Below are 22974 nucleotides of genomic sequence, written 5' to 3'. Positions count from 1 at the left end.
AGGAGTGGATGTAGCAGCGCAGACCTTGCGTAGCTGCCTCTGAAAACGTCCTTGGGAAGGACTGATCTGACCTCCTCGCTCTTGAGACGTGTCTCACCTTGCAGGGAGGTGGCAGCTGCTGGCTGCCTGCCCAGCCCTGTTTTTTCTCCAGACCCCCCCACGAAATGAGAGCAGCCAGAGGCAGGGAAGGGCGTTAAGAAATTTAATGCAGGGGGCAGTGGGGAGTTGGAGAAGGAGGGAGAGCCCCACGCAGCTGCACTCCATCCAACTCCTATGGCGTGGGAGCTGGGGTCTCCACTGGAGTTGCTGTGATTTTGGGGCTTTCCTGCCTGCAGCTGGGTTTGCTCTAGGCACTCTGCACGTGCACAGAGCTCTGCTGAGCTGCTTGTTTCCATGGCTTGCTGCTGCTCCTCCTGCCTTCCCTTTTGCTCCCTTTACAGCAGCATTGCTCGGCTTTGCTCCAGATGGGTTTACCTGGCAGCGCACCGACAGCTCACATATCTGCAGAACAGAGCTTCTGCAGTGATCCTTTCTAAATCCTCTGTGAGCACAACAGAAACCTGCAGCTGAGGGCTGGGACTCCCTAGAGCATCTCTAGTGCATGCGTGGAGTTCAGCAATATTTGCAATATCATTGCAGCACAAAGATGCTGCTTTGAGACATCGGTCTCTTTCACCATGACACTCCTGTTGGTAGCAGTGAATTGGAGATGGATGCTGTGGTGACTGTGCTTTATGCGCCCTGGATTTTGGGGTTAAACCCACAAAATGGGCAAAAATGAGGATTTAGCTAACCGCCTCCCTTATGGGATTGTATGTATAAGGATACAGCTGATGGGAAGCTTAGCTCTGGCTTGGGAGCTGTCAGGGTATGAATGAGAACAGGGCCTTGTCACTTTGGCAGCACTCAAAGTTTAAAAACAAAACCAACAAACATAAAAAAAAACCTCAGCCAACTTGCTTCTTTGCTTCGGGGACGTGATGGAGGTAATCCTTAGAGCGGGGCTGCTGGCTTTGCTTTTGTTTGTGGCCGCCCTGCTGTCAGGGTGTGGGGTGCAAGGTGGTGATGGCAGTGACTGTGATGCGATGGGACAGCACTCCAGGTCCTCGTGCACGCTGACCCTGAGCCAGCTTTTGGGTGGCAAGTGTCAGCACCACATCCATGCACGTTGCTGCTGCCAAACCAAACCATCTCTCGGGAAAGCTCCATTATCACTCAAGAAGTTAATGCAGCATCTTTGGTTCTCCCAGTCAAAGGCGCATTCCCTGAAGATGCTCCCTTCTCTCTTGGCAGGATGAAGAGAGCCCAGTTTGGCCCCCATGACTGGCTGTCTCTCCCTGTGCCAGCTGGTTCCAGTTGGCTACTGGTGGATACACTGGAACCGGAGACCGCATACCAGTTCAGTGTCTTGGCTCAGAACAAGCTGGGCACCAGCTCCTTCAGTGAGGTGGTCACTGTGAACACTCTAGGTAGGTCCTCCCCGAGAACAGTGGGAGCAGGGCAAAGAGGGTTTCAGGAGGTCTGCAGAGGAGGGGAAATGGCCCTTTGCATAGGCTGTGTCCTCTGCCTGGAGGTGGTAATGTTCAGCATTAGTTTCCATCTGCAAAGGAGGTGTTTGTGGAGTGTCCTGGATGGAACCTGTGGACTTGAGGCTCCCAAAAGCTTGTCCTAAGGCAGCTCAGGGGAATGGTACTGTGGTCCTGCTTCACCTTTCATGTCTTCCTGAAGTTCAGCTTGGGGCAGGAGTTATTAATAGAGCATAGAATCACTTGCGTGCGGCTCAGAGCTGGAGCTCTCACAAAGGGCTTTGAGCTGGGTACCAGCCTTGGGGCTGTCTCAGAAATAGGTCGAGAGAGGAGGAGGCTTTCTGATGCTGTGCCCCTTTTCCCAGTCCTTGTATCTTTAGTCCACCCCTTTTTTGGAAAGCTGATTTTCTGTCTCTGGGATGAGAGAGCACGTGTCTGAGATATGTCCTGACCTGCTGTGAGGTGGGGAGCTGCTGCTGCAGTGATGCTCTGTCTGCTGCTGATGCCAGCATGTGGGAGGGATCCCGGCACGCTGCTCTTGTGCAGACCCATATGTCATAGCTGTGTGCAGAGGCACGAGGAGCCGCTGCCCCAAAATGCAAGGGGAGAGATCATGGCCATAACCTCAGAGAGGAGAGCATCTGCTGTGCTTCCCCTGACCCCATCTCAAAGGTCCATCTCCTCTGTCTGCAGCATTCCCTGTAACAACTCCAGAGCCTCTGGTGTTGGTTACCCCACCGAGGTGCCTAACAGCCAACCGGACACAGCAAGGCGTCCTCCTGTCGTGGCTTCCTCCTGCTAACCACAGCTTTCCGATTGACCGCTACGTCATGGAGTTCCGCATTGGGGAGAGGTGGGAGATCCTGGACGATGCCATCCTTGGGACCGAGAGCGAGTTCTTTGCCAAGGACTTGTCCCAGGTGAACAGGGAGGGACTGCCCTGGAAGCTTTTCAGGGTGACTCGTTTCCTTCGCAGGGCTGATTGATGTGTTTGGTGTTTCAGGACACTTGGTATGAGTTCCGGGTCCTGGCAGTCATGCAAGATCTCATCAGCGAACCCAGTAATGTTGCTGGTGTGTCCAGTACAGGTAAGGACTGCTGCTTCCTTCTCCCTCCCTTTGCATGGCTGCTTTGGGAGCATCTGCGCTCTGCAGTGCTGCTCTGGTGGGGTGCATTACTATAGCAGCGCTGGCTGGAGCAACTGCTTTTGTGCGTTTGCTTGCAACCTTGGCTGTGAGCTGGGTTAGGATTAGTGTCCCAGCACAGCTGCTGTCTCTCTGATCACAGAAAGCATTAGTTTTTAAAGCAGCATAGCAGTGTATTGGCTGATGCTGTGTTGGTGCTTTCCACAGCCGAAGGTGAATTTGAGAGCTGGGCCACTCTGCTCCCTTGTGTTGTCTTCAGAGCAGCAGTGCTGGGAGCAGGCAAGGTCAAAGTGCCCTTCTTGGTCCTTGCTGCTCTGTGGGGTGCCCTGAGAACAAAGCTCTGAGCCCAGCACTGCGCAGCCTGGAAATGGAAATGAAGGGTGCAGAGAGGGAAATGCAGCACTGCAGTGCGGTGTCTGGGGCGGCGGGGGGGAAAAGCAGCAGAGCTTTGAAATAGGAGACTGCTACACACTGCAGTGTGTCCCCTGCACCCCAGTGCAGCTCGGAGGAGCACTCCTCCAGCCAGGGCTGGGCAGGTGATGGCGATGGGAAGGGGGAGGTCTGCAGGAGGCAGAGGATGCAGTGAACCCTGCTGGTGTGGTTTTCCTGGAAAAAGCTGAGGAGCCGCCCAGTTGGGCTGCGTGCAGGAATGAAGCAGTCTCTCTCTGCCCCCAAGTGGTGCTGGCGCGATGCAGGGAGCCTGCAGCCTGCTTCTCTGTCCTCCCAGTGCTGCTGCTCTCCTCTTGCCCAGTGTTTCTGATAGGGTTTGACAGCACATGGGGCACGAAGGCAGCTGCAGCCATGGGGCATGCGTGTGTCCCGACCCTCCTGGGTGCTGTCTGCAGCTCAGAGCTGCTGCTCCCAGCAGGCAAATGCGCGCTGACCCTGTGTGTGGATGTGTGGCAGGAGCACTGGCGTGTGCAGGATTTGATAAACTGCTCTTGCATCTGCAAATAGCTGCAGCTAAGCTCTGGTGGTGGTTCAAATTCGCTCCTGGTTAGTCAAGTGGTGTAATGAGGGTTCAGAAGCGTGGGTGCTGGTTCCAGCCCAGTTTTCATTGAAGAGCTGAGATATGCTGTATTCACACACTGGGGAAAATACTTGGTGTTGCTACAGCCTGAGCTGCAGTGGGTTATTACAGCAGTAGATAACTGCAGGTTTGGTGCAGCTGTGTTCATTTGTGCATAGATCATAGAATCATAGAATGGCCTAGGTTGAAAAGGATCACAATAATCATCTAGTTTCAACCCCCCTCCTATATGCAGGGTCTCCATCTACTGGACCAGGCTGCCCAGAGCCACATCCAGTGTGGCCATGAACGCCTCCAGGGATGGGGCATCCACAGCCTACTTGGGCAAATAAATATGGATTTGTGTGGTGGGAGCATGTCTCCCCTAGGTATCCATCATCGGAGAAAACGGTCTCTTTTGCGTGACATTTCTGCATCACTTGCCCTGCAGCAGCACTGCCTGGTTTTCCCACATGGGCTGGATATAGGGCAGGGTCTTTCCTTCAAGGTTATCATTCCAGGAACAAGTGAGCTGTCTTGCATGAAGGCAGCACTGCCCTTCAGACTGTTGATCCCGCAGGCAGGATGCGTGTGTCTCTGTCTATCACCTGATGGTTCCTCTTTTTCCCCAGACGTATTCCCTCAGCCCGACCTGACGGACGAAGGTTTAGCCCGCCCGGTGCTGGCTGGCATCGTTGCCACCATCTGCTTCCTGGCTGCTGCCATCCTCTTCAGCACACTCGCCGCCTGCTTTGTCAACAAGCAACGCAAACGCAAACTGAAGCGCAAGAAAGGTGAGCTTGGCCCCGGCGTGCTTCTCTCCTCGTCCTATCTGTCCTCTTGTTGTTTCTGTCCTCTATCCTGACTGTGTCGTGGTGGTAATGTTCTTCCCTGTCTTGTCTCTTCTTCCACCCCTGCGCGTCTTCAGGTGAAGCCCTGACTTCATCCCCCGGCTGTGCCTGAAAGCGCCTGAGTTCGGGAGTGGGACAGGAAGGGTGGGTGACGAGGCGGCACAGAGGCCTGGGATTTCTGAGGGCATAATCTCACATGGTGACAGCTCTTAGAGCTTGGGGGTTAGGGCTGGCATCTCCCCTTGGCTGAGGGGGACCAATGCCCTCCCCAGGGCCCCCCCGGCAATGGGCTCTGCAGCCGCTTGGCTCTGCTTGGTGGTGTCCAATGGCTGTGCTAGGCTAGAGAAGACCCCAAGAAGGAGACTCCATCATTTTCTTTCCCTAAAGCTGGGCCTGCAGCCACCTTACAGGAGCACCTGGTAGGGAAACCACCATCTTTTCAGGCAGCTGGGGCGCTAGAGAGGGCAGGGGAATCAGCTCCTTTGCCTCTAGCGTGTGAAATTGCGGCAGCAGGACTGATAGGAATCTGTGACGGGAGCTGTTTGTTGTCAGCAACCATTAAAGTACAGCAGCAATGAAAACTTGGCCTCTTGTTGAGTGTTTTCTTTGTGGTTGTGATGTTGTCTGTGTGTCTCTCTGTCTTGTTGCGCCTCCTCAGCGTTCTCTCTTCTTTCCCCTTTTATTCTCTTCCAGACCCTCCTCTCTCGATAACCCACTGCAGGAAGAGTTTGGAGTCCCCGTAAGTATCTGTCTGAGATGTGGCACCAGGCTGTGGGTCTTCAGGGTGCCTCTTCCTACAGTTGTTGCAAAGGTCGAATGGAAATATCTGGCCTTGTTTTGTGACGATTTGGTTTCGATGTTCTGTAAACTTGTGGGAACAAAATGGTTCACAAGAGACAAACAGGGTTTGGAGCAGAAAGCAGCAGGGACAAGCACAGCAACCTTTAAGAGATGACCTTGTGGATCTGGACATGTTGAGCAGGTGGAAATGAATTACACAGCCAGCTTGAAAATGGCTCCTCAAGGGAAGGGCTGCTGCTGTGTTCAGAGTCCTTCATGCAAGCTCAGTGTAGTTTTGAGTTGTTCTGTTGGCTCTGTTTTTCTTGGAAAAATTCAGAATCTCAAATGCATATCTTTTCATTTCCTGTGAAGTCTCTGCTGAAGTCTCTTTGCACATATGCTCAAAGGCTGTGGGTCAGGATGCTGCGCTGGCCACAGCTCCTTCCAGAGCCCTTCAAAAGTGCTTATAGCCACTAATGCTTGCACTTCTGATGTGAGTGCAAGATTCTGAGGTGTGGACACGTCATGCTTAAGCTCCTGGACTGTTGCATAGCATTCCTGTGTTGGTGGATCTTAATCTTCCTTTTTTTAGTTCATCCACCGTGCTGAAATGGCCACGCTCACATCATCTCTGTTGGATCTGCTACCTTTTGCCCTTCAATCTTGTTTGAGGCTTTCTGAATAGGGATGCTGTTCTGACGCTTATCTCTTCCTGCCATCTCTTTTGAGGCTCTCAGCCTTAAATTTGAGTATTTGAAATGAGGAAAAAATTGATTTGAAACTATCTGTCAGCATCTCTTAGTGAGATGCTGAGATCTGCCGGAGGGAATGTTTGCTTGAGGTTCTTCTGGAGCCCTAAAATGGGGGAGCACCTCTTGGGGGCTTTCCCAGATGTGGGTAGCTTTGGTGAACGTAGGAAACTTTGGAAGGAGTTGGAAAAAGGCTCTGGATCTGTCTTTCATTCTGATGGGACTGTGGAGCTTGTTATGAGACGTTGGAGCAAACTGCCTGCCCTAAGGGGGATGCAGAGGTGTCCTGAGGAGTGGGGACTGTGTGTGGTGGTTCCAGCTCCTCTTTCCCACTTGCTTCTTGCAGCCTGTGTCGGAGCTGGCCGAGCCATCATGGTAGTCCCACAGATTTCTTCCAGCAGTTTCTCTTTTGAGATCTTTGCTTTCTGGATCCAGCAGTTCTTCTGGATGAGAAGAGCTTGTTTCCCCTCAGGTGATGTCCCCCTCTCTCGGTTTTTCTCCCCTGTGGTCCAGGTTGTCTTCTGGCAAGGTGAGTCCGGAGAGCATCCGCACGCTCCGTCCCCCGTCCGAGTCCTCTGATGACCAAGGCCCGCAGGCCAAGCGGATGCTGAGCCCCACCAAGGAGAAAGAGCTTTCCCTCTACAAGAAAACCAAGCGAGCCATCAGCAGCAAGAAGTACAGCGTCTCCAAGGCGGAGGCCGAAGCTGAGGCCACCACCCCCATCGAGCTCATCAGCCGCGGACCGGATGGCCGCTTTGTCATGGACCCGGCGGAGATGGAGCCCTCGTTGAAGACGCGGAGGATCGAGGGCTTCCCCTTCGTGGAGGAGACGGACATGTACCCCGAGTTCCGGCAGTCGGATGAGGAGAACGACGACCCTGTCGTCCCAGCCTCCGTCACAGCCCTCAAGGCCCAGCTCACCCCTCTCTCTTCCAGCCAGGAGTCCTACCTTCAGCCACCAGCATACAGCCCCCGGTTCCACCGGGCGCTGGAGGGTCCCGGCGCCCTGCAGGCCACAGGCCAGGCCCGTCCGCCGGCCCCCCGGGCTTTCCACCACCAGTTTTACGGTTACCTCAGCAGCAGCAGCCCCGGGGAGGTGGACCCGCCGCCCTTCTACATGCCAGAAGTCAGCCCTCTGAGCTCGGTCATGTCCTCCCCGCCGCTGCACCCCGAGGGGCCCTTTGGACACCCCACCATCCCCGAGGAGAACGGGGAGAACGCCTCCAACAGCACGCTGCCCCTGGCCCAGACCCCCACGGGGGGCCGGTCCCCCGAGCCCTGGGGGCTCCCCTTCGGCAGCCTGGAAGCGTCCCCCGCGGCGACGTTCCCCCCTCAGCTCCAGCAGTGCGAGGCGGCGGCCGAGGGCTCCCAGCCCACCGGTTGTCTTCCTCGGGGGCCGCCTCCTTCCTCTCTTCAGGTCGTCCCCGCATCCTACCCGGGCATCCTGCCCCTGGAGGCACCAAAGAGTTGGACTGGCAAGTCACCCAGCAGGGGCCAACCCTCTGTGCCCACCACCACCAAGTGGCAGGACAAACCTATGCAACCCATGGGATGTCAAGGGCAGCTAAGACATACCAGTCAAGGTATGGGCATACCTGTGTTGCCTTACCACGAACCGTCCGAGCCCGTCGGCCACAGCGGCACAAGCACATTCAGCCTGGACACCAGGTGGTACGAGCCCCAGCCCCGACCTCGGCCCAGCCCTCGGCAGGTCAGGAGGGCTGAGCCCAGTTTACATCAGGTGGTGCTACAACCTTCGAGGCTTTCTCCTCTGACCCAAAGCCCCCTCAGCTCCCGCAACAGCTCCCCGGAGCTGACCGCCCGCGCCAGGCCCCGTCCGGGCCTCATCCAGCAGGCTGAGGTGTCAGAGATCACCCTGCAGCCTCCTGCAGCGGTCAGCTTCTCCCGCAAGTCCACGCCGTCCACCGGATCCCCCGCGCCGAGCAGCCGGGGGGAGAGCCCCAGCTACCGACCTGCCACAGCCTTCACCTCGCTGACCACCGGCTTTTCTGGCTCCCAGGGCTCCTCCCTGCCCGCGGACACCATGGATGTTTTTGGAGACATCCCCTCTCCAAGGAGGGCTAGCGAGGAGATTCTCAGACCGGAGCCCACATCGACTACGGTAGCCACCTCGGGGTAAGTGCGTGAGACCTGTGGTCTGCCCCCCCACCCCCAGGCCCTCTCCCGACTTCCCCCATCCCACCTCGCCCCTCCCTTCCCTCCAACCCCTTCCCCGCCATCATCATCCGAACTGTAGGGTCTCTCTGGGTACGCTGCAGCATCCCTTTTGGAGATGGCGTCCCGCGGGCTTTGCTAGGCTGCGGCTCTGCAGAGGCTCACGCTGCGGGCGCAGGGTGCATGGCCGCTGCCCGAGCCGGCTCGGGGTTAGGCAGGCGGCCTTCCCGATGCTGCTTTCCTCCTCCCCGACTGCTGATGTGGGAACTAGAGCTCTGTGGTTGGGGTACCAGGCTGACAAATGCCTGGGCCGCAGGCCTGGCTCCTGGCTCACGTAGGTAAGTGTCCTGGTGTCACCGGCGGTTGTTTCCTCTTCTAGCTTCTGGCTCTTGGCTTTCTTCGAACGTTAGGGCTGCTGCGCCTGTGTCTTCCTTCTGTTCCATCCCGCGGAATCTAGAGAGCTTTAATGCATGACAGAAACAGCTATAAAAACCACCGCCCCATCTGCAAAAGGGATGCTGCAGCCCCAGGACGCGGGCAGGGAGAGATCAAGGACTTAGCCCCACCAGCAGCATGTCAGGAGAGGAAAAAATAACCCAGTGGAATTCAGGAGGCCGCCGGCACGCTCAGATCCTGCCCTAAAGAGGGATGTGGCTGCACTAGACTGTAGCGGCTGGTTTTCCAGGTACCAGGGTTGCTCCAGGCAAAAAGCGTCTCTCTCTCTCTGTATTCCTCCTCTCTTCCTCCGTCTCTTTCACAGCACCCCAGATCCCGTAGCCGTGCTTTTGTTCCATCCTTTCGTCTCGCTTCATTTCGGCTTGTTGTTGTAGGGGGGGCCGAGCCCCTCGGCTTGTGATGGAGCCCTGCGGCGCGGTCGGAGGCGTTCGGAGCAGAGCCGTGGTTTTTGGGGTGGGGGGAGGCAGCCTTTCACCCCGCAGCGCCCTCCGCATTTCACTCCCACTCTCTGGTACCTGGAAGCGTTATGGCCTTAGGAAATCCCTGCAGCGCGGCTGGGGAAAGGGGTGCGTAGGGTGCAGGGAGGGCTCATGGGAGAGGCTGGGGAGGGAGAGGGGGACCTGGAGGACCTGAGATGATTTCTGCGCGGCTCTTGGGAGCGCAGGTCCGTAGCAATGCGGACACGTACGCATAGATCCACGTCTCCACGCAGTCTCAGAGCCAGGGCACCCCGAGGAGCTCCAGGTACAGGACAGTCGCAGGACAAGTCTGTGTTAGAGCACTGTTGTCCGTGCTTTTAAGCAGTGTATCCATTCGCTTTGTTGATTATTATTTTTGTTCTTTTCCTTTCTCTTCTGTTTCTTTCCCCCTTTCTTCTCCAGCCTTGTTTCGTTTGTGTTTCAGTTTGGTTTCTTTCCCTCCTTTTTCCTTTGGAGTTGTTGACGTGCTGATGTGTTGCGGAGCTCGGCTCCTTGCGGGTGTTGATAACTGCTTTGTTTTTGATTAATCTCAGCTATCTGGGCAGTGTTGTCGAGACAAGCTTCTCCTCAGCTCAATAGGTAAGGGTGATCCATGTCCGAAAGGATGGTGTGGGCGCTGCGGAGGGTGGCCGGGAGCGGGGCATGAGAGGGGACATGGAAGGGGCTTCTCCAATACCATCTCTTCCTTTAAAGGGGAATAAGGAATTATAAAACACTAGGAAACACCTCTGGACGCACAGTCTCTGTGGCTTTTGGGTTTCCCCTATCCCTTTGGAGGAGCTCAGAGCCCCGCACCTTGAGCTGGTTGAAATAGGTGCCCCTGGGACAAGCCGGCTGCAAACGGTGCTTGTGGGCAGTGGCTCCAAAAGAAGTCTCCGGTTCCATTCCACAAAATGGAGATTTTTGTTTCCATCTGTTTTCTTCTTCCCAAGGTTTCTCAGATGTAGAAAGTGGGAGAAATCTATGTTTCAAGGTGGGCTCTGTGCTTGGCAGCACCTTCGCTGCGGTTCCAGGCAGGTGGAGTGTTTCATCATTCCCGTGGCGAATGTAGTTACAGTACAAAGCCCTCCCTCTCTGAAAAGCTCCTTGGAGAAATTTGTAAGACTTCTCCTGACCCAGCTGTAATTAAACAGCCCTAAGCAAATCTGGAAAGGTTCTCTCAAGAAAATACCTCTCAGGGGCTCCCATGTCAGAGCTGTTTCCTGGATGGCCACAGGCATCCCTGGAATGGCAGCAGGAGCAATCTGGGAGATGGTTTCCGGATCATATAAGCAGAGAATTTCCTCCTTTTTTCTCTTTCACTAAAATGGATAAAACCAGGTGGGATGATGCTTGTTCTTAGCCCTGAGGAGGCAGCCAGGCTGGCTATGAAAGGAGAGGTGGGATTGAAGATAGGACTTTGTAGGGCCTGACCATGCCCAAGCTTTGTTAGGTTCAAAACCTGCAATCACGAACGAGAAGTGTCAAGGGCCTGGCTCATACTCACCCAACAGCCTGAGAAGCCCACTGGAGTGGGGGAGATGCCTAGGGAAATTAAGCAGATATTTCCAGGAGAGAGAAACCCCTGTTCATTGCAGGGGAGTTGAACTAGATGACCTCAAATGGTTCTGTGAGTTCCTCCAGCTCACATGGAGCTTTGTACTGAGGTGGAGAGAGGAAAGGAAGGAGTGTTGGATCTTGGTCATGGAGCTGTGATGGATGCTCCATGGAGGAGCCATCCTCTTGGCATGGCAAAACCCCTCTGGTTTGAGCTTTGCAGCTTCCAGAGCTCCTGAGAGCTGTTTTATCTCTTTTATCCATGGTGCTTCCTTAATCCAGGAGATCTGGAGACCTGAATGAGTGTGGATTCAGCAAAGCCAGATCAGTCCAGTCTCATGTCCTAGCTTGATGGGACTGATGCACAGGTTGCCCTTGGTTCCTGTCTCAGCAGTGAGCCCCATGGGTGGGTGGGCACCAGGAGCAGGGTGACACTGTCCTACAGGACACTTGCTGAGAAACAGCAGTGAGTCCTGCTCTGAGGTGCTGCCTGGGGTTGGAATTGCAGGAGTGAGTCCAGAGTCATTATCCCAAAAAAGGGGAAGCCACAAGGAGAATAAATCTTGGTCTAATAAGCGAGGAATCCTGTAAAGAGCTCAGCTAAGTAATTTCGTGTTGATTTGGGGTCGTAAAATTGTCAGTGGATGCAGAGCACAGGGATTTTCTACTATAGCAGCTGGATTTCTGTCCTGCAGTAATAAAAACCAAGAGGAGAAGAGGGAGAGGCCGTTTGTGAGTTGATGGCAGCTGCACTGGGAGCAGGAGCTGCCACGTGGTGGCTTTTGCTGGGTGAAGGTGAGCAGGGAGAAATGCTGCCATTTCTGCAGCTAGCGGCTTCCATCTTCTGCTTCAACCCAGTGGGCGGTGATGCATCTCCTACGAGGGAAGAGGGCATTGTCGTCTCCCTGCAGAGGGAAACCCAAAAACCACAGACGTGACACCGAGCTCCTGTGTCCCTTGGCATCGCAGGCAGCCCCCCCTGGCCCCCATTGCCAGTGCTGCCAATGCCAGGAGCTCATGGGCTGGGTGCATCGTAGCATTGAGTGACAAAGGGACATCGGTGCCAGGCGTGCAGGAGCAGCCCTCGCTCCCCGCTTGAAAGCAAACAGGTTCCCCTTTAAAGACTGTCCATGTGCTGATCCTCTGCATGTGTTTCATGCCTCCTCCCGCTTGGAGAAGTTGTGAGTCCTCCTGTCTGAGTGCGTTCTTTCCTTTCTTCTTCTTATTTTTTTTATTTTCACTTTATTTATTTTTATTTTATTTATTTTTTTTTTTACTTTCCTTATATATTTTCACACTCCTGTTTTTCATTTATCCTCCTTTTTCCCCCTCTTTTCCTGTGACTGTATCCCCCCCTCCCCTTTCTCTCCGTTCCGGTCCCTTTTCCCCCATCCTCTCTCCTCTCCTGTCAGCATGGTGCAGTCCATGGTGTAGATGAGTTGTGTCATCTGCAGACCTGCAGAAGGGCCCCCCTGCTCCGGTGTTCTCCCTGCTGTCACCAGCCCCCTCTTCCCTCGTTTTGGCAGCAGTGGTCTGGCAACAGCTCTGGGGGAAGGGGCCGCAACTGCTGTGTGTCTCCAGCACCTCTTGCACTAAAGGATCTCAATCAGTGCATGGTGGCATCCTGGGATGGAGGTGGCATTGGGCACTGCCTCAGAGCAAAGAGCATAAGACAATCTTGAGGGGATCCCGCAAGAACTTGAACTTGAGGTTGAGCCTCCTGTAGGCAAATGGAGCTCTTCATCCAAGGATGAGGGGGTGGAGGAGCCTGGCTGGGATGTGGTGGGCACTGGAGATGGCCAAGCAGACACTCTGATACGTCCAAGCTATTCCTGGATATCACTGACTTTACTCTAGGAGAAAAGAAGAGTGGAAGAGTGTGAGAGACCTCCACGATGTCCTTGAAGGTCACAGCTTGTGCTTTTGCGTGGCTTCCCCCTGGTGGGTGAAAAAACACTAGTGATGCTTAAGGAGCCTTTTCCCTTGACATCTTCACTTAGTATGTGGAAAGGCGTTTGAAGAAAACGTAGCTGTGTGGTATCTGTTGGTTTGGACAACTTCACCCACAGCTACCACTCCCTGTCCTTCCTGGGGTTGAGTACCTCGTCAGTCTTTCCAGAATGCCTCTGTGCACATGCTTCAGACCTTTGCTGGTGCAGAAGGACTGTCCTTCGAAGACTTGAGGAAAAATTCTGTGCTGAATATTTTATGGAATCGCACAGCGGTAACGGCTGGAAATCCCACGTGTTTCTTGAAGCTTCTTTCCTTGGCTCCATCCTGAAGCCTCCAGAAGTTCATCCCCCTCTCTGAACCTCTCGTCTGTTGGCGCTCAGGATCCCTTGTGCATGGATGGCTGCCTAAAGTACAGACTCTGGGGGCAGGAGGAGGCTTTTTGGCTGGACTTAAAATGCAAATTAATTCGATTGAGTCGGAGACCTTTGAAGAAATAAAGGGTGGGTAGAGCAGATAAAATTTGGCTGGTGAGTAGCATCGTTTTGTCCTCCACTGTATCTCTTCCTTGCCAGAGGTCAGACTGTATTTATAGTGACACATGGGTTCAGTGCGCTCGCTGTTGATATTTGTGTGTATAAATACAAGCCCAATTAGGGAGGAACTAGCGGAAACGAACTTCAGGCAATTTCCTCATAATCCCTTGGTAAATCTGTCTCATTTTGTCAACATGCCACAGTCACTAGCATCTTCTTAGAAGAAAAAAGAATGGAAATAGCAAGAGGCTTTAACATACGGAGCTCTAATAGTATTAGCAAAGTTGTCTGGGCTACGAGACAGAAAGACATGCTTGTGGCAATGCAGTGACATCCAGGGCTTGGCACACGTGAGCCCCGTGGCAGAGGACTGGTATTGGAGTAGCTGAGGTTGCAGTTGGCCAAGTACCTTTCTTGCTTAAGCTGCCTGTACGTTGGGGCTGTGGGAAGAAGGCATTTAAGCACAGCGACTCTACAAGCTTGTAAATGTCTTCCCTACAAGGGAAGACTTGTTTGGATCCCGCCAGCAGGGCTACCAGCTTGTGTAATGAGATGCTTCATTTTCAGCTGATGCACTGCTCTGCTGGGAGCTGGAAGAGAGGATCTCCAGGAGCATCCGTGCCTTGATGTCTCTGTTGCAGTGGGAAACATGAAAGGGGCTTTTCTTTGGGTTCCCGTTGCGTCTGCTGCGCCCCAGCTGCTTCACCACATTATGCTGCGTTTTCCTTGGTCCTCTCCAATGCTAATAGCAAAAGCGAGAAGCTTTGTAATCACGTGCATCTTCAAAAACAACCCCTTCTGCTCCCCAAGGGGGGAACAGCCCTGGGGAGCTCTTAGTGCCTCTCCAGCTGAAGTGTGCGCAGCTCCAGCAGCCGCTTGGGATCTCAGATTGATGCGTTGCTTATGAGCTGCACTCCCACACTGGTATTTCATGGCACACATGGAGACTGGCAGAGGGGGAAAGCCTTGTGCGTGCGCTGCTGGAGAGAGATGAGAAGCTCCAGATGGACCTCAGGCAGCATTGTGCCTGTCCTCCTCTTCCATGCTGTTCCTGCTAGGCACCTGCAATGTTTCTGTCATGGTGAACGGCTAACAGCTCATCGACAGCCCTAGAATGGGGTGGAAGAGTTTGGCTTCAAAATTTTGGTGACACAGAGTTGGACTCAGTGATCCTTGTGGGTTCCTTCCAATGCAGGCTATTCTGTAACTTCATCGAAGCGATGCTCTGACCCATCCGTCCTCCTGCCTTGTGAGGTGCTTGTGGGGTCCTGTCCTTCACAAAGCTCTCAGCACTCCTCGCTCTGGGTTACACACTTCGCTTATATACGCAGCTCACAGATCTCAAACCTGCTGATATTTTCAGCTTTGGTGAATGGTGCAGTAGGTGGCATCCTTGCCACAGTGCTCATTTGCCATTTGTCGCCTTCCTCATCTGCAGCAGTGTGTTAGTGGAGAAGGCAGGAATGCTTCTCCTCACCTGTGATCCTCAACATTTCCTATGCATGTTTTTTTCTGCAGACCTTATGTTTTGAGCCTGTCGTGGTTATTTGCTGTTAGTTGGCCTCTTGGACTGGATAAGTGCAGTGAAATGGGAACAGAAGAAAAGCATCGTGCGTTTGGGTAGAAGTAAACGTGCTGAGAAGATGCATTCGCCATCAAGAAGTTCTCATTCCCCTAACTGTGTGTGGGATGTGCCATGTTTTCACTGCTGGAAACTGCACTGAGGAAGAGCTTTGCTCCCATTTTCTGCTGGCAATAGCTCTGAAAGCACAGCCAGCCCTGCCTGACCTCAGGAATGCTGGTGGGGGCTGCGAGAGGGGACAGACACGATGGGCTGGCACTTGAGCCTTGCAAGCATCATAGAAAACTGAAGATCCTGGAGCTGCTGTCTGTGCTGCCTACTGTGTTGCTGATTTGGTGACATGCTTTGGTCACTAAGTTAGGAGACTAGAAGACCAGAAGAGTGCCATCCCATTATTTGAAGGATGGGACAGGGTAAGCGTAGGCTCGTGTCATTTCTGGGTACCTCTTGTGCAGGCTGCTGTCACGTCTGAGGCTGATCCCAGGTCACCACCCATGGCCTTAGCTGCCTGAACTTACACTTGTGCTCCCCTGGCGTGAGGTTCATACAATATGGAGAGATGTGAAGATGAAACAAAGGGGGAAAGAAAGGGGAATGCAGCAAATGGGGGGATGCTGTGATGTGTTACAGGTGAATGCTGGATCAGCTGTTCTCCAAAGGAAAAGGTTTTCTTCTACTGCCCTGCATTATAGGAGTCATTTTTCAATCCTTGGATTGAAAAATCCTTGGCAAAACAGGCACAGCGAAGGGAAGTGGAGCACAAAGCCTTTGCAAAGGGGAGACTGCTTAACCTTGAGCAGATTCCTGTACCAGAGATACATGGGGACTAAGTCTGGGAAACTATCTCTTACAACTGCTGACTCTCCCACTGGAAAAATACCATTACAAGTCCCCTCCTTGCCCCCTGCAATGAATTCTCGTTGGCATTTTCATTTCCAAGCCGTGGTGCGTCCTGTTCTGCGAGGCCAGAACGTCCAGCTCCCGACATCCCAGTGTGAAGGAGCAGAAGCTTCTGTGCCTTTATATTTGTTGTCGCTTCTAGCTGGGAGCAAGGTGCTGACCCCAGCTGTGCCCTTCGTGTCCCTGTCTGTTGTGCAGTCCCTGTTTTCTTTGCCATGGGAGCCAGGCAGGATCCCTGCCTCCGTCCTGCTCGTTGCGCCGGTGTCAGCCGCCCCGTGTCGCGCAGGTCTCGGTGCTGTCGTGCCGCTTCTGCGTGTCTCTTCCTCCTCTCTCCATCCCCAAGGGGTTTCCCCACCACTTCCCAAAAATACCTTATCGGACATAGGATCTGCCCCGTCCTTTGTGTCTAGCAGTGCCGGTGTGGCAGGCAGGTGAGCCGGGTGCCGGCTGCGCTCTCTTTGTGCTGGGACTTTGCGATGCAGCTGAGCGGGAGGGGACGGGGACACGGACACGTGTGGGTCTCCTGTCTCCTACGGCAGCGTGCCCGGCCTGGGCTTTCTCACCTTTTCCTTCTCCATGGCAGAGCTGGCTGGGGTCGACCGTTCCCCGCCTGGGACGCCCCGCAGCCCAAGCGTGACCCGGAGCCGCTGATGGCACGTGTCTGCTTTTCCTTTCTAGAAAACGTCCATCTCCGTCCTGGGACGCTGCTGCACCTGAGAGGCTCGAAGCTCTGAAATACCAGCGGATAAAGAAGCCCAAAAAGTCATCCAAGGGCTCCTCGAAATCCAGAAAACAATCCAGTGAGTGTGAGGACCCCACGATCCCCCAGCAGCGTCCCCCTGTACCCCCGTGGATTGCTTGGGTTGGTCTCTGAGCGCCTGCCTAGCTCCTGCCTCCCAGATGGATGGCTGCTTGCCCACGTGCTGTCTGCAGTTCTTCCCCTGCTTCCCAACCCCATTCACCTTCCATCCTTTAACATCTGCCCATTACTCATCTTTAGTGACTTTACTTACTTTTTTTTTTTTTTTTTTAGGATTCTTCTATGTTTGTTTCTTTTTCCCTGATGTCCAACCTGCTGCTTGCATGCTGGAGCCCCCCCTCCTCCCTCTTGCTCCTCCCTCCCTTCCACTCGAGGCGACTTTCCACATCCTCTCCTACAAAGGCCTACTTTCCTTCCAGCAAATCTTTCCCCCTTCCTTACCCCACATCTGTTGGGGTTTGGAGTGTTGCGGGGAGGAGGAACAGACTTGATATAAGCTCCGTTTTATAGCAGTGCTACAGGTGGGTTCCATATCTCATCCCTCTGCCTTCTCTCCTCTGCAGACGGCTCTGCCTCCCAGGTTCAGCACCTTCCCAGCTCTCAGGTACTGTGGCCTGACGAGGCTGTCTGCCTCCGAAAGAAGAAGAGACACCCTCGTCAGGACCCCTTTGCCCGCCTCTCGGCGCTGAAGGACGACCTCTGCCACCGGCAGCTCCCTGAGGACCAGACAGCCATCCTCAACAGCGTGGACCACGACGACCCCAGCGGGCACGCCACTTTGCTTTAGCCTCATGCTGACCCAAGAGAAGGTTAAAAGGGAGAGGGTAGAGGGAGCTGAAACCTCGACTGCGTGCACACCGGGGTTGGGCAGCTTTTGGCAAGGATGAGCTGGGGCGACCGGGATGGGTTGGGGTCCAGAGGGGGGGATGCTGGGGCTTCTCAGATCTGCATCTCTCCCTTAAAGCTTTGATGAGATGGGGAGGGGGTGTCACACCTCTGTTTCAAAGAGTTTTCAGATGTAAAAGGCATAGATGGAGATTCTGACATCTGCTTCTGCAGGTTGTGTGTAGGTGGAAGTTGTGAGATTAAGCAGCCGGCCCTGAATTGAAAGAAGGAATTATGTGACACGAGGTGTGATCGATTGACAAGGAACTGACAACCCAGCTAGCTAACAGCTGGTAATCCCGTGAATCTGATTATGATAAAGTACATCCAAATGGTCCCAGGAAAGCTGCAACTGTGAAATCTCCTTGCCTCTCCCTGCCCAGCCTCCCATTATGTGAAGATAACAGCAACAACATCACTGACATCTTTCCTTGCCCATCTCTGAACGGGAAAACTGGAAAGACCCCATGGCTTCACGCCAGCCTGAGAAGTGATAAATCACTATTTCTCTGTGCATATGCATTTTGAACCTTGTTAACATGTACCAAACCCTTTGCAAGCACGCAGGTATGGAGCCGTTTGCATCCACAGGTGGTTTCCCCTCAAAGTCTGGTTTGTGCCAGCTTTGATGAGGGTGGTTTTGACCAGTTCTTCCTGATGCTCCGTGTATCACTAACATATGTTCCTCAGTGCTGTGCAGAAATGTCATTGCTTACTATGGTCACGTTTGTAATCTCTGTTCATAACTGCAGAACGGGGAGATGCTGCTGTAGGTGTGTGAGCGAGCAGGGTTTCACCATGTGTTCCCAAAAGCCCCTGTGGCCAACGTGATCCTGAGCCAGGGCAGCTGGAAAAGTCCAGCTCTGTGGGTCGTGATGGACGGCTGCTCCAAGCACAAAGCTCAGCCCAGCATTTGGCATCATTTTGAAATGTGTTGCTGCTGGTTTCACCCCTTCTCCCTCCTGTTCCAGCCCGGCTGTGTAGGTGACCTGTGACTCCTGCTTTGGGATTTATCCCTCCCTTTGCCCATCCGAGGAGACTCGCTGTTCCCCTCTTGGTAATGCTGTTCTAACTCTTCACCAGAATGTATTTCCTCTTCCTAGGGTAGGTTCATTTGGCAACTGATGTTTCTCTGGGTTATGTAGGCCTTTTCTCAGCAGGAAAGCTGCAGCCTGCTCCAAGAACACCGGGCTTCTCTTTCCTGCTCTGCCTCCACTATCGAACTGTGTGGCCTTGGGCAAGTCACTGAACCTCTCTGTGCCTCAGTTCTCCCATCTGTAAAATGGGGATAAGTCATATTTAAGCACTTTTGTAAAGCACTTGGCTGCCCACGGGCAGCAAGTGCTACATGTGTGCTGAGTGCTATTACTACCAAGTGATCCCTACCTTTAAGACACTTAGAGATTTTTTTATTTTATTTTAAATGGTAAGATCAAACACTGCATCCAGGTTTGCACACTTCTTCCTCTCTAGCAAAGTGCTAAACCTGCCAGCCTGCCTGGGAATAAACACCAATGTCACGTGGATATTCTTCCTTTAAGCTGATTCAGGCTGTTAGAAAAAGAGAATCCAAAAGCCTGCAGGCATTGCCATTTGCATACAAAACTCCTGTTTATTCCCAGGTAGAATTGCTAAGAGATGCTCTGCAGTCTTGCCTTTAATTGTGATTTGCCTTGGTTATTGCTCTTGCTGCTGGTTGAACCTCAAAGGGCTTCGATATTTGGAGAAACATGCGACCTCTCAGCTGCATGGCCGGAGTGAAGGGTCGGGGCATGGCAGTGAGAACAAGCCAAGCTTCCAGGGAGGTTTTAGGTAGAAATCTGTTGATCAGCCTGCCTAGAAATTTCTATTTTTAAATGAAACTGTGCTTTGTCTTCCACCGAGATGTTCAGAAACCTGATGAAAGCAGAGCACGTCTTTTTTCAAATCTCAAAGCCCTGACTTAGGCTCGAACCGCTTGACAGAATCCTCTAATCGATGATGAGATATTTTCAAGCTTTAACAACTTCCTTTAGGTGGTCTTCAAACGTGAGCAAGTTTGTCTGAGGAAGGAGGGAGGGTCTCTTAGAGGTGCCTCTCTCTTTCATGCCATCAACCACCAGAGTGAGACTTCAACTTCGCTAACAGTATAACAGAGTATTTCTTTTATTTGAGTGTGTTTTAGGGCTTGACCTAGAATCCACTTGGATCTGAATTGATTTAATGCCATTTGCCTGCTTGGCAGTGGGACAAACTTGTGGGTGACTTCAGCTCGCTGGTGCGAGAGGAGCTGATGTCGGCCCCAGACCTTAGCAGATGTGGAAGCAGGCTTAGCCCCAGGGCTCGCCTCCCTGCTGTCCCCATGGCTGCCCGCTGGCACCGGCCCTGGCCGCCCTCGCTGCACAGACCCTACAGGTGATGGTGACTGGGGATGCTCAGTGGTGTGGTGCCCTGTGGGTGGGGGGTGTGGAGGCTCTGTGCCGGCTGGACCGCAGCTTGCTCGCTCTTCTTTTGGCTCTCGTTGCCTGGGCCTCTCTAGCAGAAGGTTTCCTTGTTCATTTGAACGCTTTCCAAGCTCAAATTTACTCTGCCTGTTTGCACGGGCAAGGCAGCGTCTTTGGGCTGTCAAGGTTGGGGGACCGTGCCCCCATCCTGCTGCAAAGAGGAGGATCTGGAGTGCAGGAAGGTTTGACGGAGTGCGCCAGCTTGCTTGGTCAATCTTTTGAGAGTTTGTTTTCCTTTTTCAGGTGTTTTGAGCCGATGGGCCCTCTGCTTTTCATTGTCTTCGACCTTTAAAGGCTGGAGCTGCAGCCCTCTCTCTTTCAGCCGTGTACCTGCCACGCTGCTGCAGTGGGAAATCCTGCCGGGGCTCCTCATGGACGCGGCTCTTCCCTAAACCATCCCTACCTCCTTTCCCCGCTAGACCAAGTTACCTTCCAATAGACTCTTGCCACGTGCTGGGCCGTGCTTTGGCAGATGGGCTCGCCTCTTGCTTTGGCAACCTCCTCGCTTCTCCCAGCTCTGGTTTCCATGCCCTTCAGGGGTTTCTCTCCTCTGCTCCCGCGGACCTGGGACATCGAAGCTGTGTCAGATGATGCCAACCATTTTCCCCCATTCCATCCCTGTTTGAACTCCGTTTTTGTTTTGATGGTTTGCAAACACGGCTGCTGCTGCTGCTGCTTTTCCTTTTTCTTTTATGCTGCAAAATATATCTTGATTTTTTTTATCTTTCTGGGCCAAACTCTCTTATTTTGTAAGTTTGTCCTAGGGTAGATGGTTCTTGCTTTATTGGCAAACATGAGATCCGTTCCTCCTTGCACGGTGCAAAAGCGATGTGTTTCATTACGTCTCATGCAAAGCGCTGGGCTGTGGTGGAAGAAACACCTCTGAATCACAAGCTGTGGTGAGGACACAAGCTGAATGTGTCCGTGCAATTGACCCCAGTTTTTGGGGTCCTGGTGCTGCAGGTGGGCGAGAGTGTTGCAGCTCTGTGCTTCAGTTTCCCGTGGGCTCTGCAGCCAGGCTGTGGGGCTGGAGGAGCACTGAAGCTGCTGCAGGTTTGTTCTGAGAGCATCAGCAAGTGAGAAATGGGCAGGATTCAGCTGCCCCGAGCCGGGGAGTGGATAATGCAGGGAGGTATGTGTACAAGGGCATTGTGATCTGGTTTTGGTGGGCACCAGGCTGTTGTTCCTGCGTGCATTTCCTTGTCAGCTCATCCATGCATGGAGGCTGGAGATAGCTGTGTTTGTGGTGGAGTTTTGCTGGGCAGCTCTGCGGACTGCAGGGAACGGCTCGCTGATTTGTGCATGGCAGTGGTGCTCAGTGAGGTGAGTTGTGCATGTTAAATGGTCTGCTTGGGGCATGGTTTGGCAGCTGGGAGTCACTGCTGTTGCCAGCTCTGCCTCTGAGCCTGCAGGCAAGTTGCTTCAGCACTCTGCCTTGGTTTCCCCATCGCTATCAAGGGAATAACAGCAATGCTGTACCTACCTCCAGGGATGCTGAGGGCCCAGGGCTTGTGGTCAGCACTCCAGCAAACCTCCCAGCAGGGCTGGGTCATGGCTAATGGCATCAGGGCATGACACATGCCTTACTGCTGCACGTCTCTCACAGTTAGGACAGAATCTGCTTGGCGGTTTGATTTCTTCTCCTCCTTAAGGCAGTGATGCAGAGTTCGGTTTCCTTTGAGTTTTGGGTTGGTTTCCCCATGTGCTTTTGGCTGTAGTTCTTGGCTCGGGGTGTTCTTCAGAGGGCTGAGGCTGGAAGGCTCACAGTCTGATGGCAGTGATTCCTCCACGGCCCGCTTGGGCTCGCTGCAAAGCTGGCAGAGCTGCTGCTTTTTGTGGAAGGGAGCATTTTCAGGGAGCCAGCACAAAAAGCGATGTATATATGAGATATAAATACATAGAGAAGTGTAGGATGAGGGTAGATATGTATGCAGAAGTCGGGTATATTTGCATGTAAAGGGTACGTTTGTCTGTAGGGGGAGTGTTGGTGGAGGGGGAGGGGATTGGGATGGACAAAACCAGGCAGAGCCTGGGGAGGATTTGGGAATGGATGGGCATAGGGCAGCTCTCTGCCTGACCTTCATGCGTCCCCATCCCTGCTACACAGGACCTGGTTGTCCTTTTTTTGCCCTTTTTTTTCAGTCATGCTCCTCCCCCAGATTTTTTTGTTTGCTGTGTTCTTTGTATGTGACTCATTACTGGACCATGGGAGTGGGAAGGTAGCAGTGAAGGGCCTCTTACCTGCACACAGGGCGTGGGGGCGAAAAGGAGCATCACATTGCCTCATCTTCCATGTCACTGCAGTCATTCAAAGAGGAAGCAGCACTATGCAGAACCCCTCATCTAAAATCCCTGTAGGTGCTGTTCTCTGGTTACTCCTGTTAAAGCATTTTGCTTTGCATCTGTTCTTTCCAGAAGAGCATGAGTCAGAAGAGATGAGAGAAATGTGGCTAAATGGGTTGAGAACTGCTGTGCTGGCCGTGCTCAGGCTGTCCCAGAGGTAATGGCTCCACAGGCCAGGATGTTCTGCCTCCCCCTGGTTGCCACGTTGTCTTTTTTTAAACTCATTGGCAGGACTTTTGGGATAAGTGGATTCATGAAGGCATTGCTGGAGGTACCTTAGCAATGGCTTGCCTGATGCACTGCAGCATTGCTGCTTCGTGCATCAAACCTAGAGCTCCTTGCAGAGCACAGAGCAAGGCTGGTCCTGCTGTGGGGGTGCAGGCAGCACCCATGGCCCAAAATTGCAGGTGTGCAGTGGCTGAGTTTGGGCTGGATACCCACTGCTCTCCAGGGAGTCCGTCACAGCACTGCTTGGGCATGGGGTCCCTTATAAAGGGACACTGACTCCCGTTCTCATCCTTCAGCTTAGTTTCTGGTTTCTTTTGCTGGGCTTCCCTTTGCCTGTCTTTGCAGAGGAGGACAGGCTGTGCTGAATCTGTAGGGGAAGCGCACGAGCCAAGTGCTGGAGGGCAAAGTGATGGTGTGTGTGATTTGGCAAGTTGTGCGTGCAAGAGAAGAAAGCTGAACGTTATTCCCGTGAGTCTGTGTGTCCCCTGTGTCACTGCCACGTGGCAAGGACTGTGCACAGCTCCTGGTCCCTTGGAGAGGACAGAGAAGGGACCCTGCTCCCTTCTGCCAGTGACTGGGATGAGTCAGGGCCACCCGGTGC

At 53.4% G+C, this 22974-nt stretch overlaps 1 protein-coding gene across 1 annotated transcript; it reads left to right on the top strand.

The window, feature by feature from the left end:
- Window positions 1-767: 767 nt before the first annotated feature.
- IGSF9B (immunoglobulin superfamily member 9B) lies at window positions 768-20526 on the top strand. The gene is made up of 10 exons (XM_042882235.1): window positions 768-868; window positions 1294-1469; window positions 2220-2446; window positions 2530-2614; window positions 4313-4474; window positions 5225-5270; window positions 6574-8196; window positions 16353-16474; window positions 16998-17243; window positions 17494-20526. Exons 1-9 carry the CDS (start codon window positions 768-770, stop codon window positions 17219-17221), a joined length of 2766 nt encoding a protein of 921 aa, XP_042738169.1. The 3' UTR covers window positions 17222-17243; window positions 17494-20526.
- The last annotated feature ends 2448 nt before the right edge of the window (window positions 20527-22974 follow it).

The sequence above is a fragment of the Lagopus leucura genome, unplaced genomic scaffold, assembly GCF_019238085.1.
Source record: "Lagopus leucura isolate 7727_CA_CO unplaced genomic scaffold, USGS_WTPT01 Super-Scaffold_100034, whole genome shotgun sequence".
Taxonomy (NCBI): domain Eukaryota; kingdom Metazoa; phylum Chordata; class Aves; order Galliformes; family Phasianidae; genus Lagopus; species Lagopus leucura.
This window is presented reverse-complemented; position numbering and strand designations above follow the sequence as displayed.

Excerpts from the sequence above, each read along its gene's own strand:
- IGSF9B (XM_042882235.1), top strand. The coding sequence starts at position 768 with ATGGGCAAAAATGAGGATTTAGCTAACCGCCTCCCTTATGGGATTGTA. Across the intron at positions 869-1,293 it reads CTGGCTTGGGAGCTGTCAGG|GATGAAGAGAGCCCAGTTTG; the intron begins GTATGAATGAGA and ends CTCTCTTGGCAG. Across the intron at positions 16,475-16,997 it reads GAAATCCAGAAAACAATCCA|ACGGCTCTGCCTCCCAGGTT; the intron begins GTGAGTGTGAGG and ends TCTCCTCTGCAG.